The sequence below is a fragment of the Lagopus leucura genome, unplaced genomic scaffold (assembly GCF_019238085.1).
Source record: "Lagopus leucura isolate 7727_CA_CO unplaced genomic scaffold, USGS_WTPT01 Super-Scaffold_73, whole genome shotgun sequence".
In the NCBI taxonomy this organism is placed as follows: domain Eukaryota; kingdom Metazoa; phylum Chordata; class Aves; order Galliformes; family Phasianidae; genus Lagopus; species Lagopus leucura.
The window spans coordinates 81406875-81425916 of record NW_024962252.1 but is presented as its reverse complement, the minus strand read 5'-3'; the positions used below and the strand labels follow the sequence as shown (position 1 = coordinate 81425916).

General features: G+C 44.6%; 2 protein-coding genes across 3 annotated transcripts in view; both read left to right on the top strand.

Annotated features, from left to right (window-relative positions):
- The first annotated feature begins 45 nt into the window (after window positions 1–45).
- On the top strand, window positions 46–8240 carry SLC30A1 (solute carrier family 30 member 1). The gene is made up of 2 exons (XM_042885610.1): window positions 46–673; window positions 3943–8240. The coding sequence occupies exons 1-2, from the start codon at window positions 46–48 to the stop codon at window positions 4857–4859; spliced, it is 1545 nt and encodes a 514-aa protein (XP_042741544.1). The 3' UTR covers window positions 4860–8240.
- A 3989-nt stretch (window positions 8241–12229) lies between these two features.
- RD3 (RD3 regulator of GUCY2D) overlaps window positions 12230–19042 on the top strand; it is a 48188-nt gene continuing 41375 nt past the window's right edge. Inside the window, exon 1 of one of the 2 annotated variants that reach the window (XM_042880891.1) lies at window positions 12230–12363. The gene's annotated coding sequence lies outside the window, so the exon portion shown is untranslated. Of the gene's footprint in view, window positions 12364–14412; window positions 14543–19042 lie in introns of those variants that run through there. The other variant, XM_042880900.1, reaches the window with a different exon arrangement.

Here is a 19042-nt window from a genome sequence, read left to right as displayed (position 1 = left end):
CCGGGCCGGGCCGGGCCGGCGGCCGCCGGCGCTCGCCCCGGCGCAATGTGCGGGGGGATGGCGGCCGAGGGGCCGGGCGGGCCGCGGTGGTGGCAGAACCGGCGGGCGCGGCTGCTGTGCATGCTGGCGCTCACCTTCCTCTTCTTCGTGGTGGAGGTGGTGGTGAGCCGCGTCACGTCGTCGCTGGCCATGCTGTCCGACTCCTTCCACATGCTCTCCGATGTCATGGCTCTGGTCGTGGCGCTGGTGGCCGTGCGCTTCGCCCAGCGCACCCGCGCCACCAAGAAGAACACCTTCGGCTGGGTGCGCGCCGAGGTGATGGGCGCCCTGGTCAACGCCGTCTTCCTCACCGCCCTCTGCTTCACCATCCTGCTGGAGGCCATCGAGCGCTTCACCGAGCCCCACGAGATCCAGCAGCCGCTGGTGGTCATCGCCGTGGGGGTGGCGGGGCTCGTCATCAACCTGCTGGGGCTCTGCCTCTTCAACCACCACGGCGTCGGCGGACACGGCCATTCCCACGGCCACGCGCACGGGGGTGGCGCCCGGCTCCCCCGGGGCAGCGCCAAGGCCGAGCAAAGCCCCGGGGACGGGGAGGCCGCGCTGCACCGCGAGGAGACCAGCACCTTGGTGGAGAACTGCAGCGGCTCCAATGGGGTCAGCCAGGAGAAGCTGGGTAAGCCCCGCGCGCCTCGTGCCCGTCGCGGCAGAGCGCCTCAGGTCCCGTCCTCGAGGACGGCGGTGGCACGAGCTCCGCGGGGCCGCCCGTCCGTCCTGAGGGAAGCGGCGGGAAAGCTGCTTAGCGGGGCGGGCGGCACCTCCGCCTCAAACCTCTTGTCCGGGTGCTAAAAGCAGCGCCTTGGGACGCGCCTTTCTCTCGCAGGCAGCTCGGGGTGAAGCTTGGGGTCTTGGGAAAAGTTGGTGCTGGCAGAGGAGGCGCGTGACAAGCGGTGTTCGCCTGTCACAAGGCAGTGCCCTGGCGGCTGAACTGGCTGTGCATCAAACTGCAGCTCAGCGCCTTGGTCCTGACAGCCGGATCACTCTGTTGCTTTAGTTGTCATCAACCTCAGAGACTTTTTCCCACTGGACGCAGCGTACCGAAGTAAATTCCATTGCAGTAATGCGGTGTTTCTTCGAGGCGTGTGTAGGAAGAAATCTTGGAGGTTACCAGTTGGTGTTGAGGAAGTCATGCAGAAGGCACTGAATGCAGAGCTTGCTGGTTTCGCAGCACACGTGTGATTTCAAGTTAGCTTTCTTGAGCTTTCCAAAGAATGAAGCTTCTCATTCACTTGTTTGTTAAGATCTTCTCTCCCTAGTTCTGACTATGCTGTCTTTTTTGTGGGAGGGAATGTCTTGGGTTATTTTTTCAGTGGATTCAGATGCCTGGGTGACTTGTTTTGAAGTCATTTGGTCTAAGCTGAATACTGTGTGTCAGTGGAAGTTGCATGTTTGCTGCTTATGCGCTTCACTCTTACTGCATCCCTGCAGCAGGAAAGAAAGAGTGTCAGTCCTTGGACCCACATCTCCTTTTTTTCTCAGTCCTCTGATCCACGTATCTCCTTTCTTCTCAGGGCAGTATTAGGAGACACTGCTGAATTAGCTTAGGTTGTTCTTTCCTCTGTGGAGTGAACTTTGCTACAGTTTCAGTATTTCAGTAGTTAGAAGTTCTCATGGACATCTGAGAAACTTGGAGTTCCTCTTTTTCTCTTTAGTTTCTTTAGTGTTTTGACTCCCTGTTGCTTTTGAAAAGATTGAAAGTCCTCTGAGTGTATTGCACTCCTTTCTTAACCACAAAATAAAATAAGCTTTTAATGTTGTGTTAGTCCCAACAAAAGTATCCTAATAAGTAGTTTCAAACAGTGTAAAATTCAGTTAGCCATTGATCTAATTGATACCTTGGCCTTTGAATTGTTCTTGCCTGTTGGAATGTAAGTTGTGCTTTCAGCTAAATTCCTGTCTAGTTGTAAGCTAAAAGATTGGCTTCTCTTGTGGATTAAAATGTATGCTGCTTTTGGGTAACTTGTGTGAAACATCTTGTGGGTGTCCTTCCAGCAGAAGCAAATAATTTGTTGTGGGCATTTAGTAAGTAGCAGGGCATAATTTTGGGCATGGTGAAACTTTCAAGGAAGTCTGCCTTTCCTTCTCTGCCATGTCATGATTATGTAAGGATGGAGTTACTTGTTGTTGACCCATTGAAGTGTCACAGATAAAGGTGCATGAAGACTTGTAAGAAGCTGTAAGGTGTACAAGTGAAAATGGGAAATGACTGAAATTGGTGCTGTACCTCAGCAGGGAATTGTGAAGAAGGGTAGGCTCTCTTCTCCTGAGGATGAAGAGAAATCCTCACAATAGCCTCAGGGGTTAGTCCTGCACAGGCATCTTTGTGCATATGTTTTGTGTAAAGTAATCTGTTTATAGTTGGGTTTAAATGAGTCAAAATTCAAATTGAGACATTTTAACCATTGAAAAGACTCAGAGCTTTCGGAACCTTGCTTCTTGCTATCCACCCCTATCCTCTGACTCTCCAAATCCCCTTTGTCCCAAACTCTTGGTATGGAGCAGGATCAGAAGGCGTCCTCTTTCTGTGCCCACATTGTGAACCCTGAAGTCTGAACTCTGTAACTCAAGATATTTTCCTCTAACTCACTCATTTCTCTGGAAGATTACTGGCCCCAGTGACATTTCCTTGTTCCATGACTCTAGAAACTGTGTGGAAAATGTAGCTGGAGCTTTAGGGCAGAAGTGTGATGCCCAGCGTGATGAGCCAAGGGCTTGGGACTGACCTACCTCTCAGCCACCTCAGTGTGTGCCCGCCTCCGTCTTGGGAGAGGAAGGGCCTTGGAGACACTTTTGTGATCACAGAATTACAGTCATAAGAGCAGAATTACAAAAGCTGCAGGTCATGTTAACACATTAATGTTTACAAAGTTCTGAACTCAATAACTGTAGAAGCAGTGAGAGCTTCTTGTTTTACTGGCCAGTGGCCAGTGCCCGTTACATTTCTTTAACACTGTAAGTTGTCTGCCCAAAGATCTTCTGAAGAAGCATAAAAAGTTAATCTTGTAAAATAATTCCAATGTTGAAGTTTGGAAAATGATTTCTTTCAGAAACTTCACTCTGCCTCTTTATAATGGTGTGTGCATTTGTTCCTGCATAGCTTGTTGGGTGTGATGGAACCCATTTTGATAAGGGAGGGTACTAAAATGTTCTTTTACAAATTATGTGATTCGTAATACATGGCTTTGGGCATCAACAGCTGTATGCCACTCAACAGCAATGTGTTACTTGAAAATCAACAAAAGTACTAAAAATAAGTTTGTATATATTCTGGAATACAAACAGCACAAATTCATAGCCTCTGAGAACTGAAGTGATAACTTATACTGTCCTGTTGTCAATGCTGCTGACAAATTCTTCCTGTTAGACCTCCAAAGCTCAGCTCATTGTATCTCACTGTTGTGCTGGCATCTCAGGAATGATTCCTCCTGTTTGATTTCAGAGGTCTTTTGGAAATGAACTGCTCAACCTGAAAATAAACGTCTATAAAGTAGCATCCAAGCTGCTTGTGAGCTTTTAATTTTGTAAGATGTAATATTAAATAGAACTTCACTGCTATCGTGCTAGAGAGGTTTTAGCAATGTGATTATCTGGCCTTTCACAAGAGGAAGCAAATATAAATTACACAGCTACTTAAGCAACCTTTAAGTATATGCTCCACAATTCTTCATTTTGCATGAGAAATGAAGAGCAAGTTGCTAATGGTTAAGCAGCTGGAAAAGGTGGAAGTGGATTTTTGGTAAAATAGAAGCGTGATGGGCCAAGTTGCTTGTTTTTCAGTTTTGTACTGCATGAGGCAGGCTTAATGTTGATAATAATTTTATATGGAACTGTAGTAATGTGTATTATTATAGCATGTGCCTAATGGCTCTACTGCTTTCTTGTCAGGTGACATGAAGGACGACACGACTGACCTACAAGTGAATGGGAACGCTGGGCATTATCCTCTGGATGTTGAAGAGGTTGAGGAAGACTCTAGCGCGCAGCTTAACATGCGTGGAGTTTTTCTGCATGTTTTTGGAGATGCCTTAGGTTCAGTAATTGTCGTAGTGAATGCCTTGCTCTTTTATGGTTTGTGGAATCCATGCCCCAAAGATGGGCCCTGCTTTAATCCGTGTGTCAATAGCCATTGTGTGGAGAATGCTACTTTATCCCAACCTCTTGGCAGTGTAAACAAGTCTGAGCAAGAGAGCATTACGGTGGCTGGTCCATGCTGGTTACTATATTTAGACCCTGTTCTTTGTTTGATTATGGTTTGTATCCTCCTTTACACAACTTACCCATTGCTTAGGGAGTCGGCCCTTATACTTCTGCAGACTGTTCCCAAACAAATAGATGTTCATTCTTTGAACTCAAAATTACGTACCCTTGAAGGAGTTGAAGCGGTGCATGAATTACACATTTGGCAGCTAGCAGGCAGTAGGATCATTGGCACGGCTCACATAAAGTGTCCTGACCCTTCCACGTACATGATGGTGGCAAAGCGCATAAAAGAGATCTTTCACGATGAAGGGATTCATGCAACTACCATCCAGCCCGAGTTTGCCAGCGTTGGCTCTGAATCAGGGAGAGGGAAATGCGAGTTTCCTTGCAGAACTCAGTGTGCTTTGAAGCAATGTTGTGGAACGATAGAAGATAATACTGGAAAGAAGACAGAAAAATCTTCTTCGCTTAGTATTTCTTGTTCAGAGGTTGTCATTGAATTTCCACACAACAAAACTAGAAGGACTAAATCGGAGAGTGTACCTGCGGTTAAGCTAGAGGCAAACACCGATCAAAACGAGCAGTTTGAATCATCTTTGTAACTCCCTGAATGGTGCTACCTGAGTTTTGGTGACTTTGACAACAGCTGTGTTGCAAGGGGAAGAGACAGATGTTTGAGATGCGTTTTGCCAATTAGTGTAATTGCTGAGGTCCTTGTTCTTGTCATATTGCTAAATCTAGAATGCTTGTTCTAAAGAACATGATGTCACTGTCATACAACGTTTCTGTTGACTTCCTAGTGAGACAGACAGAAAGTGCACCGATGCTGTAACAACTTCAGAAAAACAGTTTCAACATTTCAGCTGAGACACTTTTTGTTGTGCTTCAAATTACTTTTTTTTTTTCCAATTAAAAGATACTTGAGGGATAAGCATATAGGAACTCAATTTGTGTTACAGATCTCTTGGACCTGCTTTTTCCTTTAATATTTGATTTGTAGATATTTTAATATATTGTTTATTTAGAAGCCCTAAGGAAACCAAAGTTGATAGAACATTTTTAAAGATATAACTACTTAAAACTGGAAACCACTTTGTCAGTTTCACGTATTTTTCTTAATCTTATGTAATAAAAAATGTGAAGGTTTTTCTTACAAATATATCACATAGCATATTTTTAAGGAGACGTCAAGTGATTGTGAGAACATCCCCATCTTTTCTGGTAAGGTAGTGAGGTAATTAAAATCAACGGCCTGTGAAAATATCAGATGTGAAAGGGTTTTGGTTTTTTGTTGGTTTTTTTTTTTTTTGCTCAAAATGAAAGTTCAAGCTACTGTATACTGTGTGTGATCAGGATGTGAGAATGGCAGATAAAGTAATGCCTACTTTAATATGTTACAGATTTTCTGGTGTTTTTCATTATTTCCAAGTTGCGTATCATCATAGAAGTCTTTGAGCTTAAGGAAGCCTTGACTCTGCCATGAATGAAGAGCTGGAGCTTCAGCTTTAACTGATGCTGAGTTTACTAATAAAAGAATTTAGTTGTGTCAGTAAGAGCTCTGTCAGGGGGAAGTTTGTCAAGCTCTGACAGTAAAACCGATGCTTTTCAAAAGCTTTGGCATAGCCTCCATGAACAGTAATCCAGTGAGGCATTTTGCATGTAGTTAAGTCTGTCTGCAAGCACTTGCAGTGGCTGTGCTCCTGGTCTCTGCAGCATCCTTGGGAGTGTCCATCTGGTTTCTGCTAAAGTTTATGGGGGAGCAGGATTTCATTCACTGTACTTTATTTTGTAAGATGTGTATCACATAATTTCAGTTAAGGAGTATCTGGTTCTTTGCTTTTGAATGTTAAATCAGTTAACTGACAGCTGGCTGTAAAGAAGCTGTTACAGCGTGCTGCCAAACTTACACCTTCACAGGAGAAGCTGATCTGTGGACTCTGAATCTGGCGGAGACTAGGTGAGAGTTGAAGATAAAAGGAATCTAATCTAAAACCCTGACCCTCTTGATCCACCTGTGAGTTGTGTATGGGGAATAATGCCTGGTCATTAATCGACTGCTCCTGTGCTCCAAACTGGAAAGCCGCTCACATCTTCCATTGTTTGCTGTATGACTCTGGGCACGTCGGATAAACACTCTGCCTCGGTTTCCCTGTCTTAACATGGGAATAATACCTACCTCACAGGGGTGTTGTGAGGCTCAACTCTTGCGTGATGAACTCTGAGATCTGTTACTGGAAGGCGCTGGAAGGAGTGTGGGATACTAAGCTGCGTTAGTGTTTGCTCCTTCAAATGTATTACAATACCCAGGCACAACAGAGGGAACCGAGGATAGTTTTGGCCTTACAAAATTCTTTGATGCTATGGTTTTCAGGTTTTCAACAGTATTTAAGTATAGATTTTTTTAAAAGAATGTTTTGTTAGCGAAGGGAATGTAGCTTTGCCTCCAGATACAGAACACTTTGCTAGTTTGCATTTCCAATACGCATCTTGTATGCTAATTGCTCATAAGTAGTTTGGAATAGTCTGCTGCTCATCAGTCCTGGGTTGTGTCAGTAGTCTTACCCAACCTCTCAGTGGAGCATTGCAGTCAACTCTCGATTATCCATGGGTGGATGACCAGTGTTGTGTGCTGGCTGTGCAGTCTGCACGGCCAGGCTAGCTGTAGCGAATGCCAGTGTGGTGCCTCGTGTCAATGCACGGGAGAAGTAGCGGGGCTTAGCCCAGCTCGGGGCAGTGGTGCTTCCCAGCATCACTGAGCGTGCTCTGTGTTTCTGCTTGTATAGTTTGAACTAACTTAAATATGTTAATATAGTATTTATATATGGTTTTGTTCTGTCTGAATTAGCTTAATTCTTTCTCGTGTTACCTGTATATGATCTAGAGTTGACTGTTATGAGATCTTGTATGAGACTACGTTTGCAAAATATGCTACTACTGCTAGTATACTACAAAGTATTATCCAAGTAAATTTTGAAATGAACAAAGTGCTATTTTTTTTTTTTTTAATGTGTATTCTTGCTTTCTATGGTAAACTTTTAGTAATTATTTTGCTTGCTAGTTTAAAATTGGTCTCAGTCATTAGTATGAATTATTGAGGTCCTGCTGTGTATCACTAATGCACCATAGAGCTACTGCTCTTAGATTTATTTAAAAAAAAAAAAAGGAAAACACCAAAAAAAGCATGCAGAGAGACTATAGTAGCTCTGACAAGTCCAACGTCTCTCCTCTTGCTTTTATAAAAAGAGAGCAACGTTGCCACCATTGGTTAACAGTTTCAGTAAATGCACCCAAATAGATGAAATTGTGGTCACTAATTCCACTGTAACTATTTAATCTTTTTGTGCCAGAAGTCATATTTTTCTATTACTGTGTCCATTGCAGGCAATGGCTAGCTTAAAAGACACAAAGCTCTCCTCCACATTATTTTTATTACCAGGACAGGACATGAACGTGATGCTGAAGATGCTGATGCTGACAGGGGGCACAGGGAGCTGCGCAGCCTCTTTGTCCTGTGGCATGTTGCGTGTTCAGCACCAGCTGCTGGGAACGGGGCCCTTCAGTCTCTTTAGCTTGATTCATTCCCTGGAAGTACAAGGCTGGCCAGGTGGCCATACTGCAGCACGAACACTGTTTTTGTGCTTATTCTGGCTGTGTTAGACCCAACAAGACAGCTGACTTGCCTGTGGTTACACAGACCAGATTTATTCTGAAAATCATAGTTCCAGAATACCGAGAGCCTTCAAAGACACTGCACAGTCTGTCCTTTTTTTTTTTTCCCGCAAAGCACAAAACTAGTGAATCTCCTGTAAGTGAGCACTGCAGTGGTGGGGAGCTAATTGTATTGTGTATCACATTCCTGAATTTTTTAAATAATAATTAAAAAAAAGCAACAGCTATGGAACACTGATTTTAAGGAAAAATAAGTTTGTATTTCAGTGTCTAGATTGTTTATGCTTCTGATTAAATGTTAGAGATGTGCCAAACACCGCTGGTTGAAATATTTTCTGTTTAGTACGTCTCATCCAGAAACACACTGTTTGGAATTATCACTTAGCCCATACCAGTGCTGAGATGCAGGGGTGATGCAGATCCTTGGGGGCTGGTCACAGTATTGCTTTGCACAGGCTACTTTAGTGGAGCAGATTGCTTATGTGGAGCTCCTTGTAATAATTTAGCTGCTTGCTTTCAGCATCTTCTGTAGGCTTTTGGTAGTATCCTTTATTGCTGCCCTGTGGAGTTCAGTATAGACAGACACATACTTATGTGAAAAGCAAAACTAGCTCCAACTTGTGACTCCCTGAAAGTCATGGCAAGGGCTCAGTCCTGCAAATTTCTGTGTTCAAGAATAGTTTCATCGGGCTGACGAGTAGCTACTTGCATGCAAGGAATTACTTGCAGGAGTGAGCCCAGAGCTCCTGCCAGTGCAGCCTGCCTCCTGGAGAACTGCAAGTACTTGTATTTTTGGGCTGTTTTACAATTGGCAGCGTTGTGATTCTCAGTGTGCTGCAGAAATGAATTTGTTGCAATTTCCAGAGCTTATCCCAGGGCTTATTTATTTTTTTCCACTCTCCAAAAAGAAAGAAAAACCTGACGAGTGTCCTCAGGCTTGCTAACAAATTTAGCTGAACGGATGTTGCTTTGTGCTTCTGAAACGGGGCTGCCCAAGTTTATTAAACACCGACTGGTAGAGTTTGAGGCAGAGGGATAAAGATTCCTGCCATTCCCCTGCCCCTGCCCCCTGCTCTGCCTGCACTCCCTAATCTCTTCAGCTATGGAGAGAGTGGGGGACAGAGGGGCTGGATGTTCTGAGTTCCACACGGGGGGAATGGGGAACACTGCTAACTATTTTTAAAAGCATTTAAACATGCTCTGCCTATTTTAGTTCCATAGCATGGCATCAACTACTCCCTTTTTGGATATGTATGTAAGTTGTTTAGCTCTGTATTAATTTTGGCTTTTTCTCTGCAAGACGGAAAGAGGCGGATGCTCCATGTGCCTGAGCTAGAGGCAGTCTTGACAGTTTTCCAAATCAAATGTAGCTTTGCTGATAACAGGCGGTCTGATTATCCCTTGTAACCTTTGCTCTGTGTGGTTAACTGCCTCTGAAGTACAGTAGCAGGTTTTAGCAGGCTCCTGTCTGTACTTTTTTGCATTCGCAGTGTTACCTAAATAGTTGAAGAGCAAAACCGCAATACTGAAAAAGTAAGTTTTATCTATGTCTCCAAAAAGCACATGGGATTCATTTGGCTTTTTTTTTTTTTTTTTTTTTTTTCCCCTGTGTCCTGGATCTTGTTTCTGAGCGGTGCTAGAATATAATTGGCATAACCAGATTTCATTGCTGAAATTTCTTTTGGGCTTCTTTGAAAATAAATGCAAATTTTTTTTTTTTAAAGTATTAAAGTCTTGAGAAAATAAATGGAGTTTTTGAATGTCAAGAACTGTTAGTTGGGATTTCTTTCTTAAGCCAGTCCCTTAGAAGACATCTGACAAGCAGAAAGGCACTTTCACGGCTGCTGGGAATCTTGGGAACAAGTACAAAGTGCACGAGTGGAGCAAGAGTTAATAAGTGGGCTGTAAAGTGATGCCCTCCAACTCCACTGCCAGGTGCAATTAAAAGAATAGCTGCTGATGCCACGTGGAGAATTAATTGCATGTACGCAAAATGCACTTTTTTAGCCTTTGAAAAGAATGACAAAAAAAATGCTGACCTATTAGCTGGCAGTGGTTAAATATCTAGTGTTTAGGTCAATAAGGTAGGATTGCTAATAGATGTCTATCTCACTTTATTTGATTTCCAAGACTTTGGAACATAGACTTTGGAAGGTGCTTAGTTGTTTTTCAGCTTCATTTCTTTCAATCTGGAAGCACTGCAGCTTCTCAAATACATTGAGAGAAAAGTACTGGCTGCACAAGATGCAGCTGCCAGCAATAATATGGAGGGGGCAGGATCGCAATTAGGACCTGCCTGGAGCTGTTCATGGGCTTGCAGTGATGCATTTGTTTTGGAGCTTGTAGTTCAACTTTGGAGCTCTTCTTTGCTTCAAGAGGGAGAAGCGGTTCTGTTGTTAGTTATACACACAGGAAGATGTGTTTGGTTGTACTGTAAGCACTGCAGTTGAGTATGAATTCAACCATTTCCCAAAGCTATTTCTACCCCATCATGAAATGCAATTTGTCCTTGGTAGGAACATCCTCCCTTCGCATGCTAATATGTGAATTTTTAATTCAGTGGATAGGAGAAGCCTCAGGCCTATGGCGTGAGCTTTTAGAAGTGTCCTCCTTCACCCATGCTGTTCCCACACCACATTCTCCCAGAACAGCCCCTTTGTGTGCTGCAGAGGTGATGTGCTGTGGGAACGTCTGGCTGCAAGCAGCTGCACAAGGAGCCTGCACCCCAACCCCGTCTGTCCCACACCTACCTGAAGCCCTCACCACTGAAACTTGGGTTAGCTGTCACAGATAGCTTTTTTGGTAGGATGGGTAGGTTTTTTTTTTGTTTGCTTGTTTGTTTTTTTAGCATAACAACACAGCCTTTAAAATAGCGCTCACACCGAACTGCAATCCCCCACCTCACACACGCTGTTTCTCATTGCCGCCTTCACGTGCCCCCCAGCCTTTTCCTCACACCAGCCAGCGCGGCTAAGAATAGCGGCAGGGATGCTGTGGAGCAGGATGTGCAACCTGCTGAGTTTCCTGCGTTTGTGCTGCGCTGCTGGCCTGTGCTGAGCCCCTTCTGCTCTGCCCTCCCCTCTGGAGCCGCCGGATGGATCTGTAACCCGGATTCGGCTTTATTGATGGCTGTGATGCTGCCTTGTCACGCCGCTAGCTGAGGTGCGGTGCAAAAGCTCCCTCGGGCCCTGTCGCTGTCACACAGAGCAGAGCTCGGCGCTGCCCTCTGCTCCCTGTGAGGAGCTGCAGGCGCCATCAGGCCTCCCCTCAGCTCCTCTGCACTGGGCTGAGCAAACCCAGGCTTCTCAGCAGCTCCTCACACACCTTGCCCTCCAGACTCCTCACCATCTTCGTAGCCCTCCTTTGGACACTCTCTAATAGCTTTTTGTCTTACAGTGTGGCACCCAAACCAGATCCCAGTGCTGGAGGTGAGGCCTCACAGCACAGAGCGCAGAGAACAGCCCCTCGCCTCACCCCCTGGCAGTGCTGGGCCTGGGGCATCCCGTGGCATAGTTGGCCCTTTGGGCTGCCATGGCACACTGCTGGCTCATATTTAACTTGCCAGAAGACCCACATCCCTTTCTACAAGGCTCTCTCCAGTCTCTTGCCTCCTGGTCTATATATACAAAATGCGTGTTCTAAATACTCGTAGCAGTTGAGTTCCTGTGCTTTTATGCCATGCTACTTTGAAGGAATTTGCACTTCTTCTCACATTGAGGTTTGAAAATATTATTAAAAAAAAAAAAAAAAAAAAAAAAAAAAAGAAGGAAAGAAAAAAAAAGAAGGAATTGTGCTTGATGATTACAGGCACTATTAGCCAACTACTGCAGCCATGTTCGCAGTTTCTCTGCAAATCTCCCCGCACATCACAGGTGCGTGGCAGGGATTTCAAGTGGGCAAACTGTCGCAGACCAGGAGGTGTTTGGTCCATACGCTTCAGCTGGGAGGTGGGATGTCACTTGGCACTGTAATGTCCCAGTTTTCTTTTCTCAAGGATTAGGAAAAGTACAGAAACCAAATGCTGAGGCAGACTCTGTGGGCAGAGCCCTGTTAAGGCCTGCTTACGTCAAGCCAAGAGTGGGGCATTGCTGGCTGCAAGTGACAGCTCAGAGGGTGCCGAAGGCAGACGTATTGCTTAAAACCTCAATAACATTATCTGAAGGCTTTTGAAATTATGGCACCAATGGAGAAAAAACTGCATGTGCGGATTTTGCTTTTGGACTGCTTACCTTTTTTGTTTGTTTGTTTGCTTTTCCTGCAACTATTCAGTGAGAGTAGTAATGTTCTCTGTTTTCCCCCTCCAGCTCTGCAGTGTGTCTCAGCCTCCTGCTGTGAGACCTGAGAAGGCAGCCAGCATTGCCTTAGCTGTTACATCAGGAGAGGACAGCGCAGAGTACCGACCTCAGCTCCTGCTGTAGAAACAGAGTGGAAAAGCAGGTAACAGAATTATGGTTTCACACCTCAGTGTATGAAAAGCAGCCTCTATGAAAAGACTGGAAAACTCTGTGTCTTTGTACTGAAGTTTTCTTGCTTAAAACTCCGACAGAATGATATTTCTCCCAATCACTTGAGGTAAAGTAAAATGCACATTATGCAATGTGGAGTTCCCCTTTCGAAACAGCAGTTTGGGGACAAAGTCATCGGTCTGGGCTAGGACAGAATCGCTTACACAAGATAAACAAGGGCGGACTGCTGCCATCCTTCCCTTCCCCTTTATCTTTAAACCTTAACCTTAAATTACAAATCAGAGGTTGACACAGTGCTGTGCATCTGCAACTACTGAAGGCTGCTAAATTTTAATAGATCTTACTTCAGTGATGATGAAGGTTTGAAAGTTTCTCTAGCCCACAGATATGCTTCCAAGCTTTTAAAGTTCAAATGCAAATATTTTAACATATTACTAAGGACGTTTTCAAATTGAATAATTAGTTCTGTTTGCATGGTGTTTCATTATCAACAAAAAAATGATTTACTAGTTCTGTATCTTTGTTTCTAATCCAAGTAGATAAGTAGAAATAACTTCATTTTCAAAATCTTGTTAAATTTTTGTGGGCACAATGTTTCTTTAAACATCAACTGTAACAACAGTAGCTTTCGGTCAGGATACTGGAGCCACCTCAATAATACTGGCAACAAGTCACTCACAAGTGCTTCAGCAGCATGCAGAACAAGAGCACAGGGATCAGAGCAATGGAACAGGCTGGAATACCATTTTCCTTGGATTTCCAAGGAATAGATTTCTGCAGCTTTCATAGAAAAAAGATGACTGCTCCAAAGTGGCATTTTTGCTTGTACTTAGTATCCAGCAGAACAAACTCATCAAGGTGCTGATGACTTCAGACAAAGCAGATAATGTCCCAGGACTGGTTTATCCAGATGGGAAAAGTATTGTAGAGATCAGTGAATAGCATGATAGATGCATGTCTGGTTTTCAAGGAGAGCACCTCATCCAGGCCAGCTGTGTTGGAGGCCACGCGCTGGCAGCTGTGTCCATGGTGTTAGGTTTGGTTCTGAAGATTGGGTGAGCTTAATTACCAGAATCTTGAGCCTTTGTTAAGAAGGTTTTGTTTGTTGTTTATCTTTTTTTCTTCTTTTTCTAAGTGTGATTAATCTCAGAGTCACTCCTATTTAAGACGAAGAAAAACTTAAGATTCAGTGAAATTTCAGAGGCACTTCATTTGATAGATCCAAGCTGCTAATTGGATTATTAATAATTAATAATTATTAATAATTATTAATTATTATTATTATTATTATTATTAATTATTAATAATATAATAATTATTAATAATTAATATCAGTTAGATAGGACGGTAATGGTTATCATAGAGCTCCTTTGATTATGTTTTCCGTCTCCTGTCCATGTTTTCCGTCTCTGGGTCCTACAAACATGAGAACCTGCCCTGGTGCAGCACTGGGAGCTCCAACAGACATGAGAAGAGCTCTTTGCCCATAGCCCGCCTGTCAGTCTTGCCTCAGCTGTGCCCTTCATCCCCTGTAAGCTTCTCTGAGGCTGGGAAAAGTGAGCACCCACCTTTAGTTAACTGTCTCATTTATTTCCATAGGAGCTTCAGGTCTCTCAAGAGATTAACGTTTTTTGTAAGGTGAAACAGGAGATAGGAATGAGACTGGGCTTGTGGAAATCTGTAGAGGTAATATATTTTTTATAAAATAAAACTGTACCTCAAGGCAGAAAGACAGCTAGAATTACGTTGTGTCCTTCTTTAACAGAATAATACTATCTCCTTCTTTAGCAGCAATCAGGCTGGGGTGCAGAAGGAGGGTCTGTATGTGGTTGCTGTTTAGTTTTTTCCTTTTCCATTTTGCATAACTCCATAGAATGCTGGAAACAGACCTCTGCTGACTTTTGATTATTATGAAACAGAGCAGTCCTGGAAAGAAACTGGGGTCTGAAAACACATCAGGGCAATGGGCAAGTCAATAAATACAGTGTTGTTACCTGTCGCTGTGGCCTTCACAAGCTCACTACTTGAACTGTTGTATACAAGGGAGGGGCTGCCAGACTTTTCCAGTGGGAGCTTTCTGCATTGTGAGATGCTTTTACCTCTTGCATCTTGAGGCTGTTCAGCTAAAGCAAGCTTGGAGTGACATCAAGGTGGGTTACTGCATGGGTCTGTGGGGGGGGGTAGCAGTTTGTCTCAAGGATTTTCCTCATTTTGTACTCTGCAATGTCCAGAAGAGTCAAGAAAAAACTAAACACCAAAATGATGTGGTTTTAGTTTTTATTTGGCCAAAATGTTATTCTCTCGTGGGCTGTAGAGAGGAGATTTAAGCAACTGTCTCAGATAAAAATCACTGGAGCACAACTGAGGATTTCCACCACCTCTAAGGCAGTAAACGTATACCAATCACAAGCAGCCAGTGGTATTTTGGTTCATTTTAAGCAGGCCTAAGTAAGGACCACAGCAACTGCATAAACACTGAGCCCCATACAGTGTCTTGCCACCTGTTTGTGTGATTTCTTTAGCCCGTTCACTCACATATATATTCTATATATATATATATATGTATATATATATATATATATATATATATATATATATATATATTTTTGGAAGCTAAGGATGCTTGCAATGCTGAAAATGCTCTTGGTTTGGTTTTGAGCTCGGACAAAGTTCTTCCAAAATGCTTCTATGGTGGTAAAATTTCTGACTTCTTTATTTTTTACTTCAGCGTGGCAGGGAGTGAAATACAGTGGTAGGGATATATGTGGGTTTGGTAGCTTCCTTCCTGCCTCCATCTGTTTGCTTGTGTCAGGCTGCATGGGGATTGTCCAGGAAATCATAGAATCACAGAACAGTTTGAGTTGGAGGGGATCTCAAAGCCCACTCAGCCTCAGCCCCCAGCTGTGGGCAGGGCTGCCCCCCCGCTCAGCTGCCCAGGGCCCCATCCAACCTGGCCTTGAGCACTCCAGGGATGTGGCATTACAGCTTCTCTGGGCAGCTGTGCCATGGCCTCACTGCCATCTCAGTGAAAAACTTCCCGACATTTTATCTAAATCTCTCATCCTTTAGTTCAAAACTGTGCCCTCTTCTTCTATCACTATATTGCTGTTCTCTTGGAGGAAACAACAACAGCAACAAAAAAAACCTACAAATAAGCACAGCTGGATTTGTAGCAAGGGTGCATCTTCCATGGTGAAACTCGGAAGCACAGCCATGATCTAGGTCATCCAGAGCTGTGAACAAGTGGCCAGTTTGCTTTGTGTGCTTTCAGCTTCTAGTCCTTTTCCTAACATCAACACAAGAGCAGGAAAGAGAACCTGCCTCCAGATTTTGAAACTGTCAGTGCAAACACGTCACGAGCCTGTGGTGCTTTCACTGTTTTTATTTCTGTAAGATGCTTTCAGTTTCAGAAATGTTTTGTAAAAAACTTGCCTCCAAACTGCTTTTGGAAAGTTTGTTTCCCGTGTTATCCCTGACATTCCAAGTTCAAATTCTTTTGGTGTTTTGAGCAAAACAAAGCATTTTGACCCCAATAGCTTTTGCTGAAGACTTTCTGAGCTGCAAACAGGCAAGGAGATGTTACTGGCCCTGCATTCATGAGACCCCATCCAGGAATGAGAGAATGAACCCTACAAATGCAGTTCAATGGGAGAAATGAAATCTTGCAACTGAACTGGAGGATTATGCGTATTAGCACACAAATTGCTCTCTAAATGATAAACACTGAACCAAACAAACATCCAAAGCTCTAGGGGGGAATTATCAGTAAGGCCAGGCTGGTAAAATGCAATTTTTTTTTCCTGTAAAATACAAACGAAACAACATCTTGCTGAAAACACAACTTGTCCATGGCCACTGACTAGCCAGGCTAAGTAACAGCACTTCTTTCTGAAATAGGGGTGGCACATTATGCATCCTTTCCTTTAAATTAGAAAAATCAAGACCTTGAGGAACACCTAGCAGCTTTCTGAAAGCTGCTGCAGAAAAGCACAGAGGTGCTGACTCCCATCCTTGTCTCCTCTGCATATTCTCACACTCAATCTCCTGGGCTGCACAGCATCAGCGTGAAGGTTTGTGGCACACTGAATGGCAGCTGATCACTCAAGGAGTATCTATGCCACCGTACGATGCAGTTTTGCCAAATGAAACCACTGTTGTCACATGCATCTGGCTGAAATGCCTGAGTGGCTGCTGCTGGTGTTTTTCAGCAGTCCAACAGGAGGCCATGTGCTTTGAAACAAGGGTGGGAGCTGCTTTCCTCTTGGGCAGCCAGGAAGGCTCCAGCTCTGAGCACCTGAGGTCTGCCCATGGGGTTTGGGCTTGGGGCCATACGTTGTGTCACTTGTGGAAAGGGGATGAGGTGATCAGGAGCTGCTGAAAACCACACACCAGTGAATGTGGCCAAGCTGTCAATATCTCTTCTCAACTACTAAATATTCTTGGCTTTTAAACTATGAGGTGCTCTCCAAGAAGCGGATCCTGGAGGCCACAAAAGTGCCTCGTATCTGGCTGCATCAGGCACCAGCCCTGCCAAAATCTGTGCTGTTGAAAGAAATAGGAGGGGTGCCTTGTTTGTTGCTCTCTGCCACCAGCTCTGTTGCTCCATCCTGCAGTAGGCAGGGCACCAGCCAAAAGCCTTGCCTGGCCTCATGTAGGTGTCCTGGGTGTTGCAGACATGGCAATATGTGAGCTGATGGATGTGGGGTACATCTGACCCTGTGAGAATAGCAGAAATACCCCACTCAAAATTATGGAACCAATGGGTGTTTTGTGTTGGAAAGGATCTTTCAAGGCACCATCCGGTCTGAGTCCCCAGCCATGAGCAAGGCTGCCCTCCCCCCCCATTTCAGGCTGCCCAGGGCTTCATCCAACTTGGCCTTGAGCACCTCCAGAGATGTGGCACCACAGCTTCTCTGGGCAGCTGTGCCAGGGTCTCAATGCCCTCTGAGTAAAGAGTTTATTTCTTATACCTAACATAAAGCTACCTTTAGGGGGTAAGTGTGAAATCTCAGGCTGGACCTGATCACCCTGACACCCATTCCCATGACAACAAACTTGAAATGCCAGAAGACAGCATGCTGCTTGAGGAACAGGCGTTTAAGTAAGGATTTTTGGGGGGCAGTTTTTCAGTCCTGCATCACAGCTCGAAGCATGGTTTTAATGGATGACAACACATTGTCTAGCAAGAGGCTGAGGGATCCAGCATCCCCATGTTCATCACTCTGAGCCTAGCTCTGCACTGACAGTATCATCCTCAGGTTTTATGTGTCTCTGCCTAATGCCTTTATTTGCACTAGTTTTCAGGAGTGTCAGAGTGGCCAAACTCGATGGATTGCCTGTCTGAAATATTGAGATGCAGTCACAGCTGTTTGTCTGGGTGTATTGATTCATACTTCTGCTCTAATTTTTTAATTACCAAGTTCACCTGCAAGTTGTCTCTGGGGAACTCTCTTTGGTATTTCCTCTTTCTGAAGTGAAAAATCCTTTGTCTGCCTCTTTCCTGCTTTCGTACTGAAGGTAAAATAGGCTTACATGATTGAATAAGTAGGATGCAGAACACCATTCAGGTTAAATCTGGAATGCTCTCTGTTGGTGGGTGAGAAAACACTGGTATCTGCTTTTCTTACAAGCAGGCAATGTTCTGCTACTGTGCAAAATGTGCACTGCCAAACAGAGATGAAGGCACAGATGGAAAGCAGCAAGGCAGTGCCGGAGAGACATTGCCAGGGCAAGGCTGTGCCACTGCTTGTCACTTCCCAAAGGCCTCACCCAGCCTATGCTTGGGCACACATGGATTGGGGTTTCCCAAAAGCTGCCCTGCACCGGGCTGGCGCTGGGTGTCTGCTGCTGGATGCTGATAGTGCTGCGGGGCACAATGGAGCCCCAGCCCTATGCTTACCTCTCCCACCCCTGCAGGGCTCCAGGTGCAGCCTGCGATGGAGACAAGGGCATGTGGAAAGCAGTGGCTCCAGATGAGCTGTGAAGGAGTGAGGAGATTGCCTCAGAGGACAAACAGATATAATTATCTGCAGCAGACTCAGAGTCTGTGTTGCAACAATTTCCTCCTTAAGACCTTGGTGCACCCAAAAAAGAAAAACTTCCTGGTTTCTGTGCAAAGATGCATGACAGCGTGATTTATCATGAGTGAGCCATACTGCCCTGAACCTTCGTTATCCTGCTTTCAGTGCACCTGTGGCATAACCTACCCTAGAAAAACAGGTGGTGAGAGACCAAACCTGGGCTTGAGGCAGCTTAGAGGTATGACTTAAAGAAAGGCAAAGAGGCTGCAGCCAAAGGTTTTCCGTTCCTTCGAAGTCCAGCTGGTGAGTTTCCTTCAGGAGGTGAAAATGCATGTCATCAGAAGTAATACTAAAATATGTTGTTTAACTTTTTTTTTACTTTATTATTATTATTTTAAGGAAAGCATAAGCTGTTTTTCCTAAAGGTATTTAGCTGTATTTCCCTCTTGCCTTTCATGCCCATCGTTGCTTCTTACCTTGTCCTGCCTTGTGTGCTGCTGCTCTGCATGGACAGAGGGAAAGAGGCATCATCCTTTCACACTCTTGCTTGGGGCAGAGCTCAGGGTTCAACTTTTCCTCTGCTCCTGGATGTACATACTGTCAGAAAGCACGCAATCGGGTGAGTACCCA